General features: G+C 40.4%; 1 protein-coding gene across 1 annotated transcript; it reads right to left on the reverse strand.

Moving 5' to 3' along the window:
- Nucleotides 1-745: 745 nt before the first annotated feature.
- Nucleotides 746-23,031, reverse strand: Ttpa (alpha tocopherol transfer protein). The gene is made up of 5 exons (XM_005066220.4): nucleotides 22,753-23,031; nucleotides 15,098-15,251; nucleotides 8,257-8,450; nucleotides 5,653-5,763; nucleotides 746-2,757 (listed from the first exon to the last, which is right to left on the reverse strand). The coding sequence occupies exons 1-5, from the start codon at nucleotides 22,954-22,956 to the stop codon at nucleotides 2,584-2,586; spliced, it is 837 nt and encodes a 278-aa protein (XP_005066277.1). The 5' UTR covers nucleotides 22,957-23,031; the 3' UTR covers nucleotides 746-2,583.
- Nucleotides 23,032-24,312: the final 1,281 nt, after the last annotated feature.

The raw sequence follows: 24,312 nt of genomic DNA on the forward strand, positions 1-24,312 counted from the left end.
CCATCTATCAAAAGACAAACTTGGCATATAGCACCTTGTGAGGGGTATCCCAGAAAGTGCAGTGTCACTCATTAGCTGGGTTGGATTCTTTCTATAATTTAATGTTTGGTCTATATAATTAACTTAAGTGGTAAAGAAAACATTTCAAAAGAACTTTAATGCTATTTTCATAAGTAAAGTCTAGGTTAACAAATAAATGCATGATCTGGGTTGGTAGGAAATTGCTCTAAAATTGGATTATCCATCTTTTCCTTTGTTTTATGAAATGATGGGACTACAACCCATGTCCTTGGGCATAGACTTAAAAAGGGGCCACAAAGCTAATTCTATAAAGCTAAGCCATTCATACTTGAGTGAAAAGTCTAAGCAACATGAAAATAAAACAAAAACACAAATCAATGTACTACTGAACCAATCAAATAATTTGTGTTTCTGTAATAGGTTTTTTTTTAAGGGATTTTTTTTACTCTCCAAAGTAAAACTGCACATGCATTCCAAAGACAGATGACTCAAGGCCAGAACTGCAGCATTGGGTGCAGTGTCTGTATTTGACACAGCAAACACCAAAGCCCAGCAGCAGGAAAAGGGACAGCCTGCACTTAAAACTTATGAAGAAAGGAATGAACATTCAGATAATGGGCAACGAGAAGTCGTATGCTTTTGCTTAATTTCTTTTCCGAAAGAAAAAGCATTTTTTTAAAGAATGCCTTATTTTCATTTTAAATGAAAAAATAACACCATGGTCTATGAGAAAGACATTTATTTTTAACAATATTAAAACAATTTATTGTGAAGTTCTGCAACACATTAAGCACCTCTGGCATTCACCTTTCAGAAAACACTTCTGGCTCAAGTGCAGTGAAGGCGCACAGAGAATTCCAGTTCCCGCCTGGAGCCATTCAAAACCGTCTCCACACATTGTTCTTCAAGCTCTTCATAGAGTTGCTTCATGTTATAAAAATCTCAAAGCCCCATCATAGAATGTACTTATACTGACTGGCATTTTTAATTACTTCACTAATGTACACATTAAAAAGACATTTAAGTCATTAGCCTTTATTGTAATATAACATTCCTCCACAAAATCATAGCAAATGATTGAACAGCCACATGTAAATAAAGTGACATCTGCGTTTCTGTCTATAACTAAAAGTTTGAAAAGATGGAGGTGTTTTGTTACTCTTTATTCCTTTAGCTGATTTCCTGTTATTTAAACAATTTTAATTTTATAGTTTCGTAAGGAAGACTAATGTTTTAAGAAGAAAGCAAGATCTTTTTAGTAAAATTAAATAGTAAAGGTAGCGTTAGTTGCTAAATGAAACACGTTCTCTGAAGAACATCTGCACCTCCTTTTGGTTTTGTCAGTGTGTGTGCAGAGAATTGGAAGTATCAGCTTGTCTGATTCAACTCATTTTCTTACAAAGAAAAACACCCTGTGCAATGAAAACTCGCCTTGCACAAAGACAGTATTATATGATTACTCTGAACACAAATTCAATAAATTCTCTACCTTGTATTCCTTCATGTGTAAGATAAAAATTAATTAGAAGACCCTAAGTATAAAAATCATGTCAGAAATTTAAGAACGTGCTGAAAATGGGATGAGATTACATTTTTCTCAACGATTGGAAGACTTAAAAATGAACTGCACTGTGATACAGACAGCACACCCTACCTACTGACCGTTTTTAAACTAAACATGAATTTTGAGACCTAAAATATTCTGAGGTCATAGTAAAACTCAAATTATTTTATGAATAATCTGAAAAATGCTAGCATGACTGGTGATGGTTAAGTAGGATATAAACACTTCCTTTTGTGTAGTTCTGTTAATTTTCAAGTATAAGCAGTCTGTGTACAAGTCATAAACAGAAGCCACAATTATTTTTTATATTTTTTTGTTTGGTTGGTTTTTTGGGACAGTGTTTCCCTGTGGCTTTGGAGGCTGTCTTGGAACTAGCTCTTTACTTATTCGAAAATACAAGACTGCATAAGAAACCGTCAAGTGTGCCCAGAATATTGTCTACAGTTTTAAGTCATTTTTATAAGCCGTAGTGATTTTGTTGCATACAATACGGTGACATGTAGACTTACATCCTCAGGCTTCTGTTGTACATATGCTAAAGTAGGGCTTCCCTGAGATAAAGCATCCTGCCAGCATAAAGCTGTATTCAGACTGCAATCTGAATTATAATCTGACACCAAGAGCACTAATAATGTTTCACCATCAGTTGGAATGCACAGTATTTCTTCCCAGTGGACTAGTCATCAATCTAGCATTAAACATTGAGATCATAATGTTTTCTTTAAAGTGAAATTTCCCGACCCATGCAAAGATACACTAAAACAGGTACTTCCGATGTAGCTATGCTTGCTCTTCACACGTAAACAGGAATCTCTTCAAGCATTAATTAATTCACAAGGAACAGAGCATTGTAAAAGCTAGAACACTCTTCATGGTCATCTTGCACGTGTAAATGTCGGATAAACATCAATTCATTTAGGCTTGCTCTTGACTTTAATAACCAAATAGGATCCCATCCTTGAATTTTAGTGAGGAAGTCAATCACAGGAAATAACTTCTCATTGGATGGTCTCAGAAATGCTGCTGAGATAATCTTCAGACTTCATTATAAAATTTGTCCATTCCTGACAAATATCCTCCATGGCAAACTCAGTACCACCATACTCCAGAGGGAGAATGTCTGGGAAGTGCTGAAGTAGGCTTGAGTTGTAATTGCTCCCATGCAGATGAATCTGAAATAGCCACAGTGTTTTAGAAGATGTTGTCTTTGACTTCACCATGCTAGAACCATTCCCAGGGGGAAAACAAACCATGCAAAACAGGATACACTGAGGCTAGCAGGTGCATATACATACTGTACCCTTTGTTCTTATGTTCTCGAATCTAGGAATGTTTCTTATATTTACATTATGCTGGTGTGAATCATAATTTTATTGTTGTTTTAGATTTGCATTTGCATATTTACAAAAGGATGAAGAAATTTACCACCTGATATCAATCCATGGTAAATAGAAACAGATAGCTGTACCCACAATTAGACTCACAAGGAGCAGTTTATATGGCTATAGTCAGTGAATGCAATGCCATCAAGAGATTATGACAGTTGTGAGCCCTAAATTTTCATTTTAAATTTTAAAAAATGACTGTAGAACGCCAGTAAAGGCAAGATAAAGCAAACCATACAAATCAAAAGTGCATCTCGTTAAAGAAAATAAGCAAAAATATCTTTCCCATAGCTAGGTCTACAATGAAAGTTCCAGGACAGGCTCCAAAGCTATAGAGAAACCCTGTCTCAAAAAAAAAAAAGAAAAGAAAAGAAAGAAAGAAAAGAAAAAAAACTTTTTAAAGGAAAGGAAATGAGGGATGATGGCTAAGTATCTAACTTTATAAACCTCATATCCCAACCCTTGATTGACTTTTTAAGACTCTCAAAGATTTTATCAGTTAGCTAAAAAAAATTCTATTTTCCCTGCAAAGGAGAAATATTGAAATGTATATTGTCACCAAGAAACTGAGGAGGAAATGTGTTTGGGTTTGTTTACCCATTTTGGCTAGTCTGCTGTGAGGTAACGTTCACCAAGCTGCTTCACTTAACAGCTCAGTTTTTACTGTTTTTTTTTTCTCTTTTTTTGGTTCATACTCTCCCTTTTTATTAGATTCAGTTATTCTCACTTTGTTTTTAATTGTTCAGAATATAACCCCGAATAGATAAGCTTATCCTTAGAACTTTAAGAGTTAATCAGACGGTATCCAATGTCACTAAGTTACACTAAAGGGAAAACAAAATGGCCTATATAAGAGACTAAAGTCCAGAGTAGCCAGCTTCGCTAGAGCTGACAATTTAGGGATGATTTTTCTTAAAGACAGAAAGAAATTGGTCTGAGGAGATAAGACCGCTTGGATCAGAGTTCAGTTCCCAACCACATGCAACTCCAGCTCCAAGGGATCTGACACTCTCATCTGGCCTCGAGGAGCACCTGCACTCATAGACAAGTACCTCCATTGGCATATGCATAACTAAAGAATAGAACAATTTTATAAAGATAGTAATACCCACTGGGAGTCAAAAGTAACAATATCTAAAAACAGAAGAAAGAAGGAGAGGGACTGGCTGGGGAAAAGTGGTTCAGTGGCAGTGGAGGGACTTCACAAAAGGATAAGGGGCCGGGCGGTGGTGGCACACACCTTTAATCCCAGCACTCGGGAGGCAGAGGCAGGCGGATCTCTGTGAGTTCGAGGCCAGCCTTGTCTACAGAGCGAGTGCCTTTTCTACAGCCTTGTCTACAGCCTCCAAAGCTACACAGAGAAACCCTGACTTGGAAAAAAAAAAGGATAAGGGGTGGGAATGAGCAAAATATATTAGACTCATGCTTGGGATTGTCAAAGAATAAGAAAATAAATTTAAGGAAAATAAAGAGAAAGAAATACCAATTGGATCTGCTAATCTGTAAAAAATCTCTCTAGGGTCATAATATTCTTACCAAGTATAAAATGCTATGCTTTCTGAAAATGGATGAATAGTTTCTAAACTTTCAAGTATCCCATTATAATGAATGCCATCACTACTTATATTTTTTTAGGTTTAAAACACAAAGTTCTTCCAAAACCATTTGTAGCAGGCAAACAGGGCACAGCTGTGCTTCCCCCAGCAGCTCAGAAAGCTGAGGTGGAAGGATCACTTGAACCTAGAAATAAGAACCTGGACAACTTAACAACACCTTATGAGAGCTGTAAGAATGGCCTTCTGTTGATTGGTTCATGAAAGCAGTTATGCCCTGGAAAGCAAATTATTTTAAAGCTTTCAAAACTTATAACAACAAAATTTGAATTCACAAGTTCTACATGAAGCTCAGGTTAGTGAAAGTCATCTCCTTTGTCTCAGCTGAAAGACATTAAATTATATACCCCAGATATGACATGTTTCAGGTACATGTGACTGAGAGTTAGCACACTGTGTATTCTTATGTGGGTAAATAACATATCCACATAACTTAGAAATCAAAAGAAGATTTAAAACAGACAAATTGTGCTACTAACTCTGCCTTTACCAGATCATTTGGTAATCCCATATTTCTGTTTATCCTGACAAGATACATTTTTGTGCAAACCAAATTATATGTTCTTATTCTCCACTTTTCACAGAAATGTAGTCTAACATCAACACCAATCTGCATGGTATGCATCTCACCTTAAAATACACCCTGCTGTCTTGTGTGAATTTATCGTAGTTTGTTCCACCAGACTCTCATAGTGAATGCTTGGTGGTTTTAATCTGTTTCTGTATCTACACTTTTGTTGGTGCACAGCTATGTCTAGCTGATAGATTTCCAGAAAATGCAGACGTAGTTTATCATAACTATTACCACACTGCCCTCTACAGGGAATGTATTTTACACTCTAATGATATATGCACGTCAGTTTCCCCAGAGTCTAGCAGCCAGTATTGCTGGATTTTTAAAGTAAATTTTAATTTATAAGAGTAGCTGACATGTTTGATGAGTATTTGCGATATTTTTCCCATGGTTTATGGCCAAGGGATATGAGGATGTAGTAAAGCTGTCCTTCAATGGGAAGAAGAGGTAAGAATGTTCTCAGGAGATATAATCACTTGAATAGATTTTACTCACCCGGCCCTTAATCTTTTCAGTCAGAAATGGTTTAATCATGGAAAAGACAGCATGGAAAATGACTGGCTCATTTATCATATGGATGCCACGAACTTTCAATGGAAAGGAATCCTTTTGAAAGTAAAGAAAAAAAACCTTAATAACACAGCATAAATACTGCAGTCACATCCCTAAAGACAAGTCTCTTCTAGGATATATTGTAAGTTTATGGTAAGGGCCTGAAAGATGGCTCGTTGGGTAAAGTGCTTGCTGTGCAAGCATGGAGACCTGAGTTCAGCCCATAAGCAACCATGTAAGTAGCTGGCATGGCTAACCCTGTCCCCAGAGTAGAGGAGCAGAGGCAGGCAACCCCTACTCTAGCCAGTCTAGGAGACATGATGAGCTCTAGGTTGGTTTTAAGACCCTGTCTCAAAAAAATACAACTAAAATGAAGAGCAATAGAAGCCATTAACCTCTGTCCTCTATGCATGTGTATGTGTGTGTGTGTGTGTATGTATGTGTATGTGTGACTCCTTTTTCAAATGGTTTATTCCATCAACACAAAAGCCTGGTTTATCTTTCACTGTCAGTGGACTCAGAAAAGACCTGTAGGAAGGTTCTTTCTTCATAGGTTAAGCCAAGTATTTTAATAGCCATCTACAGTATTTGACCAGAAAATTACTCACTAGTCATACATAAAGCTTCTCCTAAGGAAACAATGACAATCTGGGACATTTTTAATTTTAGTACTTTTACCGAAAATATTTTTAGAGAAAAATTCCATGAAAATTGAAAGAATATAATAATAGGCACACATTTTTAAAATTTTTGACATGGGTATTTATCTTTAGTATCGAAGTCACTCATTACTTAGAAAGCTTAAAAAGTCAATACCTGAAAGAAAAATAAACTTGATTGTTTTCTTATCAAAAAGTTTAGTAATTTCTGTTAATAGAGACTTTTTTCTCTTTTATGAAGAATTTTCCCCTTCTTGCCATTTTGAGGTTATGATTAATTGAGTTCTCCCACATTCTATGTATAATTTTACTTAAGCTAATTGCCACTATGATGTCTAAACATATTACATTCCATTCTGTCTCATTGCTGCAGTATGATTTGTGATGAGAATTTTGAGTTTTAACATTGTTGACATATCCATTAAATGTCATCATTTAAGTGATCACTTTCCTATTTCTGGGCAAGTACGTTGTATCTAATTTTCTTCTATTAGAAGTTATGCTGCAGGCACTGTTCAGTGTCTAGAAAGAGAGATGACTGTAGAACAGCTTTTGCATTCAGCAGACCTGGCCTACGATCCTTAGAGCACTGCTGATTTGAAGGAGTCATTGTCTGACACCACAGAGGATGTCCATTAAGTAGAAAAACATTTGGAAGACTTAGGAAATTACCTAGAGCATAGTAAGCTATTATTGCTACAACATACAACTATATTAAAATTATTCTTGCCAGGCATTGGTGGCACAGGCCTTTAATCCCAGCACTTAGGAGGCAGAGGCAGGTGGATCTCTGTGAGTTCGAGGCCAGCCTGGTCTACAGAGCAAGTTCCAGGACAGCCTCCAAAGCAATACAGAGAAACACTGTCTCAAAAAACAAACAAATAAAAAAAGATTATTCTTTAGCTGGGTCCCAGAAATAGAATTAGGTTAAAGATAATAGCTTTTGGGGTAGGGGTGGGGCTCAAGATAGGGTTTCTTTGTGTAGTCCTGGCTGTCCTAGAACTCTCTCTGTAGACCAGGCTGGCCTTGAACTCATAGAGAGTACCTGACTCTGCCTCCTGAATGCTGGGATTAAAAGCATACACTGCCACTACCACCTGGTGATAACTGCTTTTAAAAAAGACTTTGGGGGCTGGAAAGGTGGCTCAGTTAGTCATCTGCTTGCCATGCAAACACTGGAACTTGGGTTTGATCCCCAAATTCATGAGGTGGGGGAGCTTCATAATCCTAGCACTGGGGTGGTGGAGAAGGCCCCCAGGGTTCATTAGCCAGCCAGTCTAGTCCAATGAGTGAAGGCCTATGAGGGACTGTGTAGCAAAATAGGGTGAATGGCACCTGAGGAGGGACACCTAAGCTTGTCCTCTGGCTTCCTTACATACATTCACAGATGTTCAGGTACACACACAAGAACAAGGGTACATACACAAAGACTTGATTTCTGAAGAAAGGCAAATCAATTTATAGCTAGCAAGACATGTGTCATCTTAATATATCATTGTTATAAGTAATTTTGAGTCAACTTCTGATGTTACTGGTGTTATGACATCAAGTCTCATGTAGCCGAGACTGGCCTTCTGATCCTCCTGCTTGTTCCAGCCAAATGCTGAAATTTCAGATGAATTCTAACACGTCTGTCTTGAGTCAACTTTTTAATTTAGGAAGAAAACTTAAATGACAAAAATAAAATAAAATTACTTTATAATTAAATGTATAATACTGTATTTACCTAGTTTGAATGTATTTATTTTTGAAGTTTGTTACATTTTTAATACATGAATTACATTTACTGTTAATATTCTTTAAATATAATAGTAAAGTGCTAAAAATATACAAACGCAGTTGAACACTACTATATATTTAACACCTAACAGTTAAGATATGTACTCACTGTAAGTACAGCAGCAATCTTTTTGGCTACAGATGGGGTAATCTGGAAAGCATGGGAAATCTGCCAGCCTTCCAGGTCAAATATGGCCTTGACTCCATTCCGCTGAGTTTCCACCTCCTGTACGATGAGCTCTGATGTGATGAGACTTACCCGAAATACATCATAGGCTGTAAAAACTTTTGGGTCCCAGTATGCTACAATAAGTAAGTAATAAAAAGATGTTACACCTTAGCACTGTGGGAAGAATCAGAAAGATTCTTAAGGGAACCAATTATTTTAAGGCCTGAATGATGTGTAGAAATAAAATCATGAACAAGGGAGCCTGAATTAAGTAATAGATTGAATTGGGGTTCAAATATTTTCCTGCTTCTCCCTGCCTCCTTAACTTTCTGGAGATGAATAGATTTTTAAGAGCATGGGATGGAGATGAATGCAGATCAAATTTCATTGATAAATGAAGTCACATCATCATTTCAAGAGAGAGCTGTGCCTAGAAACAGAAATGTTCAATGTCTCCGACCATGCTCCAAACTCAGAAACTGACAAGTGTGAGCCTGGGTAGCAGTTTACGGTTTGGCTCTGGGGTATATCCACCAGCTCATTGCCTCAGGCATAGTTCCAAGTGCATCAGTGTTCAGAGACTGTGCTTTCTGGAGGGAACTAGCCCTAAGATCATCAGTGGACAAAGGAATCTATGGGTTTGTAACTTAGTGGTCTATTGGGTGGTACTGAGAACTTTGGAAGTAGGGCCTGGTTGGAGGAAGTGGGTCATTGGATGTGTGTACTTGAAGAGGATATTTTGTCTCTTTTCCTCGCTTGTTGCCTCCTGAACACCATAATCTTGCCAGCTTTCCTCGGTCATGTTTTTCCTGTTATGGTGTTCTGCATCAGCACAAGCCCTCAGTCATGAAGCCAATCAATGAGGGCTTAAACCTCTGGAACCAGTCTTTCCTCTCCTTACATTGTTTGCCTCAGAAATCCTGTCAAAATTATGGGCAGGCGACTAACACAGCAGCCAAAGAGATTTCTAACAGAAAAGCCTATGGATCAGATAGATAAGCTGGTCATCTGTCAGATCTCTGGGAACAGCACAGAGCACTCATGTCCCTACAGGTTTGAGCAGGGATTGGAAAGGCAGCTGTACACACCCAGGGAAAACAAAGAGTACCTATGGTAGGGTACTCTCCCACACAGTCTCTCCCTCCCCACCTTTCATAAGACAGGTCATGGCAAACAGAAATGATAGCAGAAATGGACAGGCAAGGGGGTGGTCTTTAAAAATGATCAAGATTAGCCGGGCATTGGTGGCGCAAGCCTTTAATCCCAGCACTCCGGAGGCAGAGGCAGGCGGATCTCTGTGAGTTCGAGGCCAGCCTGGTCTACAAAGCGAGTTCCAGGACAGTCTCCAAAACAATACAGAGAAACCCTGTCTCGAAAAACCAAAAAAAAAAAAAATGATCAAGATTTATTAAGAATTGTCATATGTATTTATCCTGGGTATACAAATGGACTTTGGACTCCCATCCAACAATGAGAGATGCACTCTCACCCTGGACTTTTGGGGGAGGGTCTAGGCCCTGCCCTGGATGAAATGACAGATTATGGACACCTCCATGGAGGGCCTCACCCTCCCTGGGGAAATGAGGGGATATTGGGGGGGTTGGTGGGAGGGCGCTGGAGGAGGGGAGGGAAAGGGAGAGGGACCTGGAATCGACATGTGAAACAACCTTGTTTCTAATTTTCTAATTTAAATTTAAAAATAAAATTAAAAAAAGAATATTAAAAATATTTACCTGGTCTCACAGAGTGAGTTGTAAATAGTTATTTTATGAAGCATTTTATGTAGTCATTGTTCTATATCTTTAAATTTTTCCTAGAATTTTCTAATAAAACCACTGGGTCCTAGAATTCACTGCATAGGAATATATTTGATAAACTTAATTTTCTTTCTACTTGGAAAAAAAAGAATTGTCATATGATACACCCACAAGAAGACAAGAATCAAACTCCATAGACAAAGCAGCAAAAAGCAAGGAAACAGTTAAGAGGAAAAACTGAATTAAAAGAAGCAATGGTTTCAATGGATGTAAGGAAAGAAGACTGAAAGCTATGTGTAAGAATGGATAGGGCCAGGGAGATGGTTCAGTGGGTATAGGCTCTTGCCACCAAGCTTTACTGCCTAGCTCAATACCAGGATCCAGCATGGTAGAAGGGAAGAAATCACTCCTACAAGTAGTCTTCTGACCTCACCCATAATTGATGCCCACGCACCCACCTGCACACCCACACAAACATACACACAATAAATAAATAATGTTTTGGAGAGGGTAATTACTGGGTGGTAAGATCATATTGCTGAAGAAGACACCACACTCTGATCATCACCGAACTTGGAAAAGCAGGCACTGATGTAGAAGCCTCCCTATTGCTACCCAGCTTTCACAGGACTGAAAGGTGTTATATAGGTTGTGGGATAAAAGTCATCAACACTCTTACCCATCTATGAACCCAGAGAGTTACAGTCATAAGATCTAGTAAGATATGCCCATTGTTGCAATAATGGCATGACCATTATGGAAGTAACAAACTGCTTCCTAATTGTGTTTCAGGCCTGCCACATGCCTGGTATTGTACATCTGGTCACAGGCCTATAGACAGGAAAGTGCTATAGGGGAACCTACTACTGACTTCTAAATACTTATCTTATACACATGGATTAGTGTAGCTCTCTGCCCTCATTAGAAGAACTTTCAGTGGATGGTGGTTAACACAAAAAACTTACAAACTGTCAAAGTTGACAGAATAAGTGAATGTGGAGTACAGTCCTCAGTCGTAAATGGGACATTTGTCTCACACACACACACACAATCAGGGAACATCTCAGAAGACCTAGTGGAAAGATTATAAGAACTAGAGGGCCAGGCGTTGGTGGCGCACGCCTTTAATCCCAGCACTCGGGAGGCAGAGGCACAGAGGCAGGCGGATCTCTGTGAGTTCGAGGCCAGCCTGGTCTACAGAGCGAGTTCCAGGACAGCCTCCAAAGCCACAGAGAAACCTTGTCTCGAAAAAAAAAAAAAAGAACTAGAGGTTAGAGGAGACTGCTGCTTGATGGGGGATGTCCTTCTGTATATATGTTTCTCTTATTGGTTGATGAATAAAACACTGTGGCCAATAGCCAGGCAGAAAGCATAGGCAGTGCTACCAGACCAGGAGAAGGCTGGGGAGAGGAAGACAGAGAGAGGCCCGAGGAATGCCATGCTATTGAAGGGTTAACATGCCAGAATATGGGTAAGCCACAGCCTTATGGCAATACATAGATTAACAGAAATGTGTTAATAATTAAGAGAGACCTAGCCAGTAAGAAGCCCTAGGCATTGGCCAACAGTTTATAAAGTAATATAAGTCTTTGTGTGTTTATTTGGGGCTAATCGGCTGTGGGACCAGGCGTAACAGAAACCTCTGTCTACAGCTGGGAAAGACCATCCTCTGGATGTGACCATGTGTTGGATAACTCCTGACCTCATAGCAGCAGTGGTGGTCACCTATACGAGATCAAGCCAGCGAACACTCCAGCATGGATGAGGGAAGGGCTCAGTGAGTCCCCATCCTGGATGATGATTGTCAGATGACCTTGCTGGGAGAGGGAAACCACTTGTCTTCAGGAATGTAGGCCCTGTTCAGTTGCCCATGTCCATTTGCATATGGACAGCACTAATTGGAATTAATGGGTTATTTAAAAAGGACAGGAAAGGGCATATGGGGAGGTGTCTGTCTGTGAGGAGCTGAACAGGGTAGATATGATCAAAATATATATGTATGTAAAATTCTTGATAAATAAAAATATTTTATGTTTAAAAAAGAAACCGGGAGGTGGTGGTGCATGCCTTTAATCCCAGCACTTGGGAGGCAGAGGCAGGCAGATCTCTGTGAGTCCGAGGCCGGGCTGGACCGACAGCCTCCAAAACAATACAGAGAAACCCTGTCTCATAAAACCAAAACTAAATGAATAAATAAATACTTTTAAAAAGATTCAGTTGAAATTTTACAAATAAAAATTAACTCAAAAGTATCAATTGTTGGGTTAAGTGGCAGCAGACAGCAAATCAGTGACTGATAATGATTTAAAAAAATCAAGCTGAGGAATTTTTTCTAAAGTCACATAAAAGAACAAGATTTGGTATTAACAAATACTCGAGACCAATGCAATTGAACCTGGAAATTTCAAAACCCAAATGATAAGGTATCTATAAGTCAGAGACACACAGTCTGTCTGAGAGCAGGAAAAGTGAGATCAGAGGTGTCAGGTAGAGGCTGGAGTTAGGACCAAGGCAGAGTTTGTCTTTTCACTAGCTGAGCCTTAACAGCGCTAAATGCTAGTTGGTATTTAAAAGCCACCAGGAAAAAGGATAAAGATCTAGAAAGGGGAAAGATGGCCATGGGATGTCCCTTTGATTTACTGCAACTCGGATTCTTGGTAAGAATATGGGAATTATTTATTCAGCCTCAAAATAGCACACTACTTCAGCTGAATGCTACAATGATGACATGTGAGCCCAACAAAGGAAATTTGCAGATTATAGAAGAGTTTCTGACTAAATTTCTGAGCCATCTGACCTGTCAGACCGGTTCTACCCTGTATTCACTTTCTGTGAGTATGAATTAGAAGTTCAGTTTCTCATCGCAGTAGCTTCAGTTCAAGCTTGCAATAGTTGTGTGCAGGCTAGCGGCGCTCGTAAAACCGGATCCTCACGGAAGGTTCTATTGCACACTAAGTAAACGCCATAAAGAACGACATGAGGAATCAGAATTTTAATTTCTTCCCTGGATATACCTAGCATTTATTACTCATTGCGTGTGCCAGTTAATGTTTTATATATATGTATACATATATTAAAAATGATGTATTTCCCACAGTAACTCTGTTAATAGGTTTTTACTGTGTGCATTTTACAGATTGCAATCAAGTCATCATGCCTCATAGCTTCAACTTATAATACAACTGTGGTTAAAACTGAGTCTTCATTGTTAAAATTTGCTTTTGCTGCTGGAGTATAGCAGTTGGTCGCAAAGGCCTCAAGTTACATCCTCTGTCATGGGGATGATAAAGGTTCACACAGAGGGGAAGGCTCTGCGTTTTCTCACTGATTTTACTGTGCAGACTTGGTACAGAGGGCGGGTAGCTGCACTGGGCTTCTGTGGGTAAAGTCTATCAAAGATGCAGTTACTCCATTAATTCAATTAGATTGTGAAAGTCTGTAAAATTTTATTCTGTCCTTTTATTCCATTCATAAAGTACATCAATGTTTCTTCCTTTCGTTTTATAACAACATATAGCACACAGGAGGTTTGTAACATATCATTCTCTTCTGACTTCCTTAAACCTATGAATCTTTGAGGTTAATATCTTTGAGTGTGTGTGTGTGTGTGACAGAGAGAGAGAGAGAGAGAGAGAGAGAGAGAGAGAGAGAGAGAGAATGTGGCATGCACATGTTGGTACACATGGAGGTCAGAGGTCAATGTTGATATTTTTTTATCATTCTCTACCCCATTTTTTGAGTCTCAAGCTCACACGATTCAGGTAGACTTGTGGCCAACAAGCCCCAGGCATCTCCCCATCTCTACCACCAGGATCACAGACAAGCACTTGGGCAGCACTAGCATTTCACATGGGTTCGGGTGATCTGAAATCAGGACCTCAAGCTTACATAGAAAGCTTTTTACCAACTGAGTTGTCATCCCATCTCCTAAATAACACACTTTTAAGTAACTATATTCCCAGAGGCCCAGGCTATACAACAAACCTGTTAGTGTGCTACTAAAGTATTTGTGATCACACACACACACACACACACACACACACACACATTGGCTTTCTCACTATAAAAATGTTGTTTTCACTTATTTTCACTCCATTTCTAAACTATAAAAACAGCAGCAAATGCCTAGTCAGATACTCCAAAGCCCAGACACTTATAAGGGGGTGTGTGAGGAATAAAATAAAACATCTGGATTTTTCAATTTTTTTCCATTCTCTTTTTTGGCACTTGTTTTTATTTATTTTTCACATTCCAACCCTGGGTGTTTCAGTTTTATGTTCTTGGAATTTAGGCACAGTTATCTCATAAAATATAAGCACCACTTAAAGGTGAATTTCAGATAAATTGGGTACAAGATTAAGCATAAGTATGTCTAGGCACACTAAAGACTTATTTTAGTGTTTATTTAAAGTTTGAATTCTACTGATAACCTTAAGTTTTAGAATATAATAGGCTCATCATTAATTCTAGCATATATGATGGCCAGCCCATCCCTAAGAAGCTTCCTTTGACATGGATGGAGCAACAGAAGGACAGAAGGACCACTGCTGTGTGCTCTGTGGGTGACACATTACCTGGGACAAGAAATAAGGACACCAGTCATACTCATGTAATATTTTCAAGAGCTGAAAATGGTCTCTTTCCTTAACAAAACAGCAAGCAACGAAGGTAAAGGCAGAGGTCTTCTGTAGAGTAAAGTCCTCATGGATCAGATTAGTGTCATTTTAAGAGGCTTCAGTGGCTACTGTACTTCTTATACTACATGAGGTCAGGGTGAGATCTTTGTGTACCAGAAAACAGGCCCTCTCTCATCAGAATAAAATCACTGGTGCTTTAATGTTGCATTTCACAGCCTTCAGCACTAAGAACTAAGTTTCAGGTTTTCTAAGCCACCAGTCTATGGGACGGTACTGTGGAAGCTTGATGAGATCAGACATTGACCAAAAGAAACACTGGAACACCTGGTAATGAAAGGGAGAAGTAAAAACAACACAGGAGGGAGGGGACAGCTGCATGCGACTCACCGATTCTGTAAATAAGAACTCTGCTGCCGGTGGGATCCCTGGACCTCAGCACTCCATGGTAGCCAGCCTTCAGAAGTCCCATAACACTTCTAGGGTGCAGATCTGCACTTAATTCTGGACATTCTGCTCGCCATTTGTAATAGTTTTTCAGTAACTGAAAAATGAAATCAAATGTGTCTGTAAGTGATGCACATGGTAAACATTTTGTAAAACAATTGAAAGGCGTGCTATTATGTGTGAACTTTGTCCTCAGTCATATCAGAATCTGGAAGAGTTTTTTTTATTTCAGTTATAAAAGACAAAATTCCTTTCATTAAGGAATTGAGACCACAAAAGTTAGTCTTCAACTCAAGACTCAGTCATTTTTTTTTTTTTTTGACTTTCAAGGCAGGGTTTCTCCGAGGTTTTTGGAGGCTGTCCTGGAACTAGCTCTTGTAGACCAGGCTGGCCTCGAACTCACAGAGATCCGCCTGCCTCTGCCTCCCGAGTGCTGGGATTAAAGGCGTATGCCACCAACGCCAGGCTAAGACTCAGTCATTTTTAATTGCCATATGTAATCATCTCTAAAACAGTCACCAACAAGTCCAGACCTTCTGATGTATACCTTCCAGAAAAGCATGGAATTGGCTTTATATGTGAGCTGGCCTCTCAGGGATCCGGGCATACGTAAGATTCCTGGATGGTAACATTCTATATGGACAAAAGCCCGGAAGATGGAGAGGCCATCCTAAATTGTCTAATTTCAGTCAAGTTCCCACGGGATACCATGATCCAAAATGCATCATCCCACTGTGCCTTGGCCAAGACACAGAACACAGGCAAGTGTAGAGTCATACCATAGGTCAAAAACCTTAAGGAAGATTTCCTACTTAGCAATAGATAACCGAAATACTGCACTTAGTACTTTTGGAGCAAGGAATGAAAACCAATCCAGTGAGTTAGAAGTAAAGAAACCATATAACTAAAAATTAGATTTTGGAAAATATGGTTTAAAGGAAACCTGTTACCCCCCCCCCATAGATATAACCACCATAATTGGCCAGCCAACAAAAAGTTAGTATCATTTTATTTTCTTTATGGTTTTTTTTTGGCATTGTCATATTTCCTAAACTGACATTGTACTTGTTTTATGCTTACAGGCTGCTATTAGTCACATCAAACCTCAGGTAAAAGGCAAAGATATGGTAAGCATTTTATGTAAATACTAGAAAGATACTGTATGTGGACCTTGTCCTTCATTGAGTTAGGGCCTTAATCTGGGGAAGCTTCATCAAAAGAACTTCATATTTGAAATCCATTGTCATAAGCATGATAACTGTAGCCACAAAACAGTGGTGATCCAGAGGAGACCCTACAAATAGCTTCTACTCAGAGAGAATTCTGAGCCATGGAAAAAGTCCCTGGCTGGGACTGAGCTGGAGAAGAGCCAATTGGGCTGTGAGAAAAGCATCACCCTGGAGTCCTCGAGGGCACAGCCTCTGTTGTCCCCCCTCTCCCTTTCCTCCTGCTCCCTGTTCTCATATTGTCATCTCCTCTGTCTATCTGTCTCTCTCATCTCTGCATGTAGTAGAGTCGCCTTAGCTTAAAAAAGTGGGACTTATTAAAAGTCTAACGCAGCAAAGAAAGAAATAAGAAAGTCAGTCAATTTGCCAGCAAAAATAATTGGTGACCTAAATAGCCATTCCCAAAGACAGCAAGAACAAGGGGCACATTGAAGCTCTGATACATTCATTTTGTCCAACACCATGAATTTCCCTTCCTCCCCGTTTTAGGTGGCATCAGAACCAGTGTCAACAACATTTTAGGATGCTCACTTACTTTTTGACAGTCTCCTCAGCCAAAAGCAAGCCTTTAAATCCTTGTTCGGCGGTTGGTGGTAGTGCATGCCTTTAATTCCAGCATTTGAGAGGCAGAGGCAGGTGGATCTCTGTGAGTTCAAGACCAGCCTGGTCTACAAGAGCTAGTTCCAGGACAGCCTCCAAAGCCACAGAGAAACCCTGTCTTGAAAACCAAAATAAATAAATAAATCCTTGTTCCGCATACATGTCGAAAGCAACATCTTGGTGACTATATAGAATGATGGTTTTATTGTCCTAGGAATGTAAAAGTGTCTCACTATGGAGGATCATTGAGCTAGTGGATGCAGCGTGTTGAACACTTATGTTCAGATTGTGGGCTCTCAGGAGATGAAAACATGCTGAGTGAAAGAATGGATCCAAGCATGGAACCATTAGCTGTGCTGACGCTTGAGAAGAATCATTTCTGTGAATATGAGCAATTACTGTCATGTGTCTTGACACTTAAATTTCCCAAAGGCTCAAAATCAAAATCTTCGGCCATTTACTCTACACTGAGAAATGAATTCACAAGTCCAGTTGATATCAAGGTTAATAATAAAAATAAATTGCTACTAATCAATTCTTAAGTCAAACTCAAGTCCAGAGCAACAGCAACAAAATACCAGTTGCAAATCAGTATTTGTTACTGTTGTTACTGAAAGCTGTCTATTTCAGTCAAAAATTGGAAATATCTATTCAAATTGTTCTATTTAGGGTAGATTCCTTCTTACATTTTTCCCTGTGTTTTCAAACCATCACACACACACACATTTGTGAAATCCAATACCATTGTCTCAGTTTTGCCTTATAATGACCCTGAGAAGTAACTACCATCATCCCATTATATAGGTAATTAAGTCATGAAAATTATGTTTATACACTAAGCAATATGAAGATTGAAATTTATATATGGTATGATCAATTTCATGAAAAGAAGCTACAGTTTGATGGAAATTGTCAGGAAGAGGAAGAATTTTAAAAGCTTTGAACTTGGTTAAAGCCCATACTGCTGGAAGGCTACTGGCTCCTTTGGGTCAGAACAGTAAGCATGAAACCATAAGGAGTTAAGTACTGAGCACACTGTATATGTTTTGGGTTATTTTGTTGCAATGATATAATAACACGGATGGCACCAGTTACAAAAGGATGAAGTTCATCTTGGCTTACAGTCTGGCCCAAGGGTTAGCAGATGCAGTATGCTGCTGGCTTTCCTGCTGGCAGTCCTCAGGAAACACCGGCCATTATATGGTTAGATTCAGTCAGGAGTGTGTGTGTGTGTGCGTGTGCGTGTGTGTGTGTGTGTGTGTGTGTGTGTGCGTGTGTGTGTGTGCGTGTGTAGGTATATGTGTGTGTGTATGTATGTATGTGTGTGTGTGTGTCTTGCTCTCATTTAAAAACTATCAGTATTCTATCATGAATGCTCCACACTGATGAACTCTTCCCAGAAAGCCCACTCCAAACACAGTACCTGGATTACATTTCTGCCCTCTTAATAAATCTCAATATGAGTTTTGAGGGAGCCAACCATATCCAAACCATCAAAGCTTAAAACAGAAATGTAACGAATTAGACAGTGGCCGGGCGTTGGTGGCCCACGTCTTTAATCCCAGCACTCAGGAGGCAGAGTTCTCTGTGAGTTCGAGGCCAGCCTGGTCTACAGAGCGAGTTCCAGGACAGCCTCCAAAATAATACAGAGAAACCCTGTCTCGAAAAATCAAAAAAAAAAAAAAAAGGATTAGACAGTTTGCTTGCCAAACAGATGAGACTGTCTTCATGTTGAATATTCTGTCCTAAAGGAGCCAGTAGTCTTCCAGCAGCATGGCCTGTCCTGATCTTCAACCAAGTTCAAAGCCCTGTGCTACAGATAAACAGTGAGTACTGATGAGTTACCCTACTGTGCCACAGACTAATAGTGAGTACTGACGAGTCACTCTATATCTCAATTTCTTGTAAAATGAAAAAAATAGATAATCCATATAAACAATTCAGCAAAATGTCTCACATTCCATAAACATATTGACTATTAAGGCTAGAAAATATTAGTTTATCATAGCTTATAAAACCAAAAAAATGAGAAATTCCATTATAACTGAGGGCATTGTAGAATTTTCCTCCTACAAAATGTTAGGGTTAAAAAAATAAAGTTAGGGTTTATATACCACGAGCAAGAGACTGACTACAACTGCAGAAGAAAATAAAAAGTAAGTTGTATAGGTTTGCCCTTTCCTTGTTCCTTCCAGTTGGCAGATAAGACAGAGAGGTCACAAGCAGAAACTTGGGTTCTGTCCAGTGGACTCAGAGTCCTACTAGGCAATTCATCAAGGCTCTGTGCAATGAAAACCATTCAGCAAAACAGGCGATAAAGGAAATGTCCACATGCTCACAGAGGCTATGGACTGATTCTATATCTTTACCTGCTTACTCATGTCTGTTTAAAAAGCAGCTCAGACCAACAACTTGTAGATTTTGTTATTAGGTATGTCTCTGTATTTTTAAGGACTCATTTAAATTACAGCAACTGCATCTTCATATCCACTAGCAGCAAAGTGCACACTAGTGCATTCATTGATCACGGTGTTCAGAAACTTTGTGCCCAGAAATATCAGGGAAAGAATTGAAGTTGCCCTGTTATTTAATTCCTAACATGTAGTAGCATCTTGTTCCAGCAGTGGACTTGGGGTGGTAGCCACATCCTAGGGGTGTGGCATCAGGTTGAAGATGTGACCCCTTATAAGGAAGAGGAGGGGTTGGCTGGCTCTCTCTTGTTGTGGTTGGAGCATTCAAAAGGGCAGAGACTGCATCTTCAGGAGCAGGAAGACCTCAGAAGTTATGTACCATCATTGTGTCAATGCTCCCCTAGTAAATACCTGTTAATCATTTATCTGGGTTTTTGTGGACTCCTTTAAACCTATGTTCACTAACATCAAAATAATCTCATTAAGTTGAAATCAACGTTTAAAAAGAAAAGCAATCCACAATCCATCTCTAAAGAAATTGTTGGATATAATCATTTATAAAAGGGCTGGGGACTTAGCTCAATCATTGACTACTGACCTACCATGTACTTGGCCCTGGGTTAAATCCCAAAGTCAAAAAATGAAAGGGAATTTTACAGTATCCCAAACAGAGACTAGGGGTGCAATTCAGAAACATAGTGAGTATCCTGTGCAAAATGAGTTTGGTTCTATAAGAGGAAAATGCTATCCCTGTGGAAGGCAAATCACCACAAGAGTGACAGCATTTGTCAAGGTCAGGGAGCTCTAGAAAGAAAGAAAGAAAGAAAGAAAGAAAGAAAGAAAGAAAGAAAGAAAGGAAGGAAGGAAGGAAGGAAGGAAGGAAGGAAGGAAGGAAGAAAGAAAGAAAGAAAGAAATGGAACAGTGAACTGATGGAGAAAACTCATTCCCCCAGCTCCATGGCTGTTGCACTTATGGCAAGATTTAGCCTTGATGGTGACACAGTTAACTTGCTGATGCACTGCTGATGTCACCAGAAAACAAAACAGTCATGACACCCAAGAGCAAACAAAAAATAGTCAATATGTTTCATCATATTTAAACATTCTAGTTCTTTCAGAAAGTACATGGTTTAAATGTCAGATAGTCTATAAGCTAGGACAAAGAGTGCATTGCATTTCTTCAATGCAGATAGGTATTTTTGAAGCAAAAAAAAAAAAAACAGAACAAGTGGAAAACAAAAAATAACAGAAAAAACTAGTTTTAGACATCTAAAATATGATTAACCTCTTTTTTTTTCTGCTTTTCAAGACAGAGTTTCTCTGTGGCTTTGTAGGCTGTCCTGGAACTATCTCTTGTAGACCAGGCTGGTTTCGAACTCACAGAGATCTGCCTACCTCTGCCTCCTGAGTGCTGGCATTAAAGGCATGCGCCACCACCGCCTGGCCTGGTTAACCTCACTTATAACAAAATTAATGTATATTATACTGAAAATAAAAAACTATTTCTCATCTAGCAGACATAAATCATATGGTAAAGTCGCAAACACAATATGGAGAAAAAGACACCACTGTTCAGTGCAAATTTTATCAGTGTAGCAAACAAAGTGAAAACCTCCCCACAGAGCTGTTGCATTCCTCAACACTGACGATATGAGCATCATACTTCGGCAACTGATGAATTTGTTCAGAAAGGACCCATAAGAATATGTTCTCGAGCTCTTGGCTGATCATTTATAAGTAATATTAAGCCTCTGAGAACTTATCTGGAAACTGGCAGGCAGGAGAGAACCATTGGACGACACTGACATACCATCTTACACCTGTCAGAATAACTAAGATCAAAAACACTAGTGACAACTTATGTTGGAGAAGATGTGGAGTAAGGGGAACACTCCTCCACTGCTGGTGGGAGTGCAAACTTGCACAGTCATTTTGGAAATTGATATGGAAGTTTCTCAGAAAACTGGGAATCAATCTACCTTAAGACCCAGCTATACCAATCTTGGGCATATACCCAAAGGATGCTCAATCATACCACAAGGACACTTGCTCAGCTGTGTTCATAGCAGTATTACTAGTAATATCCAGAACCTGGAAACAACCTAGATGTCCCTCAACTGAAGAATTGATAAAGAAAATGTGGTACATTTACACAAATGTGGTACATTCCATCCCCCCCCACACACAAAGAATATGTTCTCATTTATGTATAACGATGAAGTATAAAGACAAGCTAGAATGCAAAGTCACGGATAAAAGAAAACACCCACCTACCGGTGACATTTTTTTGTACTGCTAGACAAGAATGAGGATGTGAAAAAGAAAAAGAAAGAGGAAACTAAATGAAGGGGTCAGTGTTCGGCATGGCAGCACTGTGGTCCCCAAGACTGGATGAAGGCATGAGCAGTGAGCATGGGCCCAGCACCATCTAGTAACACTCTACAGCGACAGCTGATTACATACATTTAACGTAATATCTCCATCTTAAGCGATAAAAATACAGTCCTAAAAAGTGTAAGATGTATGCGCATGTGCTCACATGACATGATTCTGTAAACAAGCGGCTGAGAAAAGTCAAAATTAAAAAAAAAATACAAACACAGGCACCTGCTAGAGTGAACACAAACCATCGTGCGAAGTAACAGGTAAAGCCCCGCACTCTGGTCACTCAACTAACTAAACTTTGTGATTTTTCCCCCCCTTTTTGGAAATTCCTTTGCACTTTTTACTATTTTCTCTTATTTGTGTTGCTTTTGCCATGCTCAGCGCTAATCCGATAAAATTGATTTCCTAAGGTTCGGAGAAAGGTCTTGGTTATGGTCGGGTCCTCCTGCTGACCACTTACTCCTGGCCAAGCACCGGATTGGTTGAGCACATCTTGTTCTAACAGTTACAGGTTAATGTGCAATTGTCATGTCCTCACAGTTACCGAACAGATTAGGGCTCTGACCCCGAGGGATAAAGTCAAGGTCGCTTCTGTGGAGGGGGAGGAGGGGAGGGCAAGGCCCCTTTTCTGTGGGCTGTGAACACCTGAAACACAAAGGAATCGTTCCCTCCAGCCCTGAATTCCAAACACGCCAAACTGCTTGACTGTCCCGGCATTTAGCTCTATTAACATAGTCCCTTTTAAGATGCTTTCAGATGTCCATTTGGTCCTTCTCTGACCACACTTGGAGTTACCTACGCAGGTGTGTAACTTTGTCTAATTCCGGGGACCATATCAGTCCGGGCAAGGTCCAGTCGGACGGCCAGGACCACAGCCTCCGCGGCGGACAGAAGAAGGGACACCCGAGGGCCTGGGCGCACCTACAGCCGCCTCGCCACGCTCGGCGTCCGTGGATCCTGCCCGGTGCACACTTACCCGCCAAGCCAAATCCACATCGAAATCCCGGGCGCGCAGGAAGCGCAGCAAGAAGGCGTCTGTGAGCCTGTGTGGGGTCTGCGGGACGCCCGCCTCCTCTGCTCGGAGTCTCAGCTCCCGCAAGCCGGGCTGTACCAGCGGCGAGTGGTCCGGCAGCGAGTTGAGCTGCGGCCCGGCCACTGGCCCCGAACGCATCTCTGCCATGCCCGCCGCGCCACCGCCGCTGCCAGGACAGCGGGGAGAAGCGTGGGCCCAGTGCCACCCTCCGCCCCCCGCCGTGGCCGCCGTGGCCGCCGCCCCACGCACACTCACCCGGACCGCCCGGGACTCAGGCGCCCCGCCGGTGCAAGGGCCGCTGCCACCCTCTTAAAGGAACCCACGTGGTGCCCTCGGGTGCTGATCACCTCCCTAGGGCTTTCCCGAGCCAGTTCCAGTTAAAGGAAAGTCCTGGTGTTGAAAGCCAAGAATGTGAAGTCAAAAAGTTACTTGGGATGTTTGTGAGCAGGCTGCCAGAGGACCTTTTCCACCTCTCCCTTTTTGCCCTCTCTCCTCCGTTCCTTCTTCATGAAGCTGTAAAGTTAAACAGCTGTTTAACAGCCTGTGGCAGAAACTCTTGGCGCCCTCCTCTACTCCTTCCTTAATGCTGAGCTCCGGTATTCTAATTAGTTTCCAAACTGCAATTCAAGGAAACCACTTTGATAATCTTACTGCTCCACCCCCTCCTTGCTTCTCTCCAGGAAAATGCTTCTCAGATCTTGGCGTCGAGCTCGGTTAGAGTCTCATACAAATAAAAGGGGAGGTGGTGGAGGCGGGCACTTTTAAAACATAAATGTATGTGTTTAGACTTGCCACCAGTCTCTCTCAGCCCAAACTCTTAAGTGATGGAATCGAAAGGATGTCTGGTGAAGAAGATGAAGCCGAGAGGTGACCCAGAAATCGGAAGATGCAAGAAAGTGCTTTTACCATCCGCTGAAATTATGCTAGATTTGAAATGCCACCTAGGCAGAAGAGCGTCCACAAAACTAATTCCTCTTAAATGGGCGGCACATGCTCACAGAACACCTGTCTTGCAAGTGGCGCCCTCTGAACAAAGCAACACTCTTGCCTTGGAGAGGTTTTCGTTTTTGTTTAGGTTGGGGGTAAAAACAACAAAGATAAATCATTAAACATGGTGTAAGAAAACATGATACAACAGGAAACAAGGCAAAACAGGCAGAGACTCTGCGGTGATGTGATGTGAACCCCTGAGTCACTAAGACAGCCCACCTGGGGATGTTAAGGGGCTGCAAACTTTGACTTATATGTTGAGGGAGGAATTGGAACAGTATTAAATAATCAGAATCCAATCTAAATCTGTTAAGTCTCAAACCTGGGAGAAAGGGCTGTGGTGCCTATTTTACATACCAAAGCAGACCTGGCTGCCAGGTTCTCCCAGTATCCCCCAGTCCCTACCTGAACTCAGGAGCTGCTTTGCTCTTCTCTTCCCTATATAATCCAGACATTTTGGTAACCTGCCTTTTTTTTTTTAACCTTTTGCCCTCTTGACTGCTGCACCTGGTA

This window comes from Mesocricetus auratus, unplaced genomic scaffold, assembly GCF_017639785.1.
Source record: "Mesocricetus auratus isolate SY011 unplaced genomic scaffold, BCM_Maur_2.0 Super-Scaffold_6730, whole genome shotgun sequence".
Taxonomy (NCBI): Eukaryota; Metazoa; Chordata; class Mammalia; order Rodentia; family Cricetidae; genus Mesocricetus; species Mesocricetus auratus.

Coding starts and splice junctions, on each gene's coding strand:
- Ttpa (XM_005066220.4), bottom strand. CDS start 22,956: ATGGCAGAGATGCGTTCGGGGCCAGTGGCCGGGCCGCAGCTCAACTCG. Junction 8,451..15,097: donor AGTTCTTATTTACAGAATCG/GTGAGTCGCATG, acceptor TACTTATTGTAG/CATACTGGGACCCAAAAGTT. Junction 2,758..5,652: donor CTGAAAAGATTAAGGGCCGG/GTGAGTAAAATC, acceptor TGGCTATTTCAG/ATTCATCTGCATGGGAGCAA.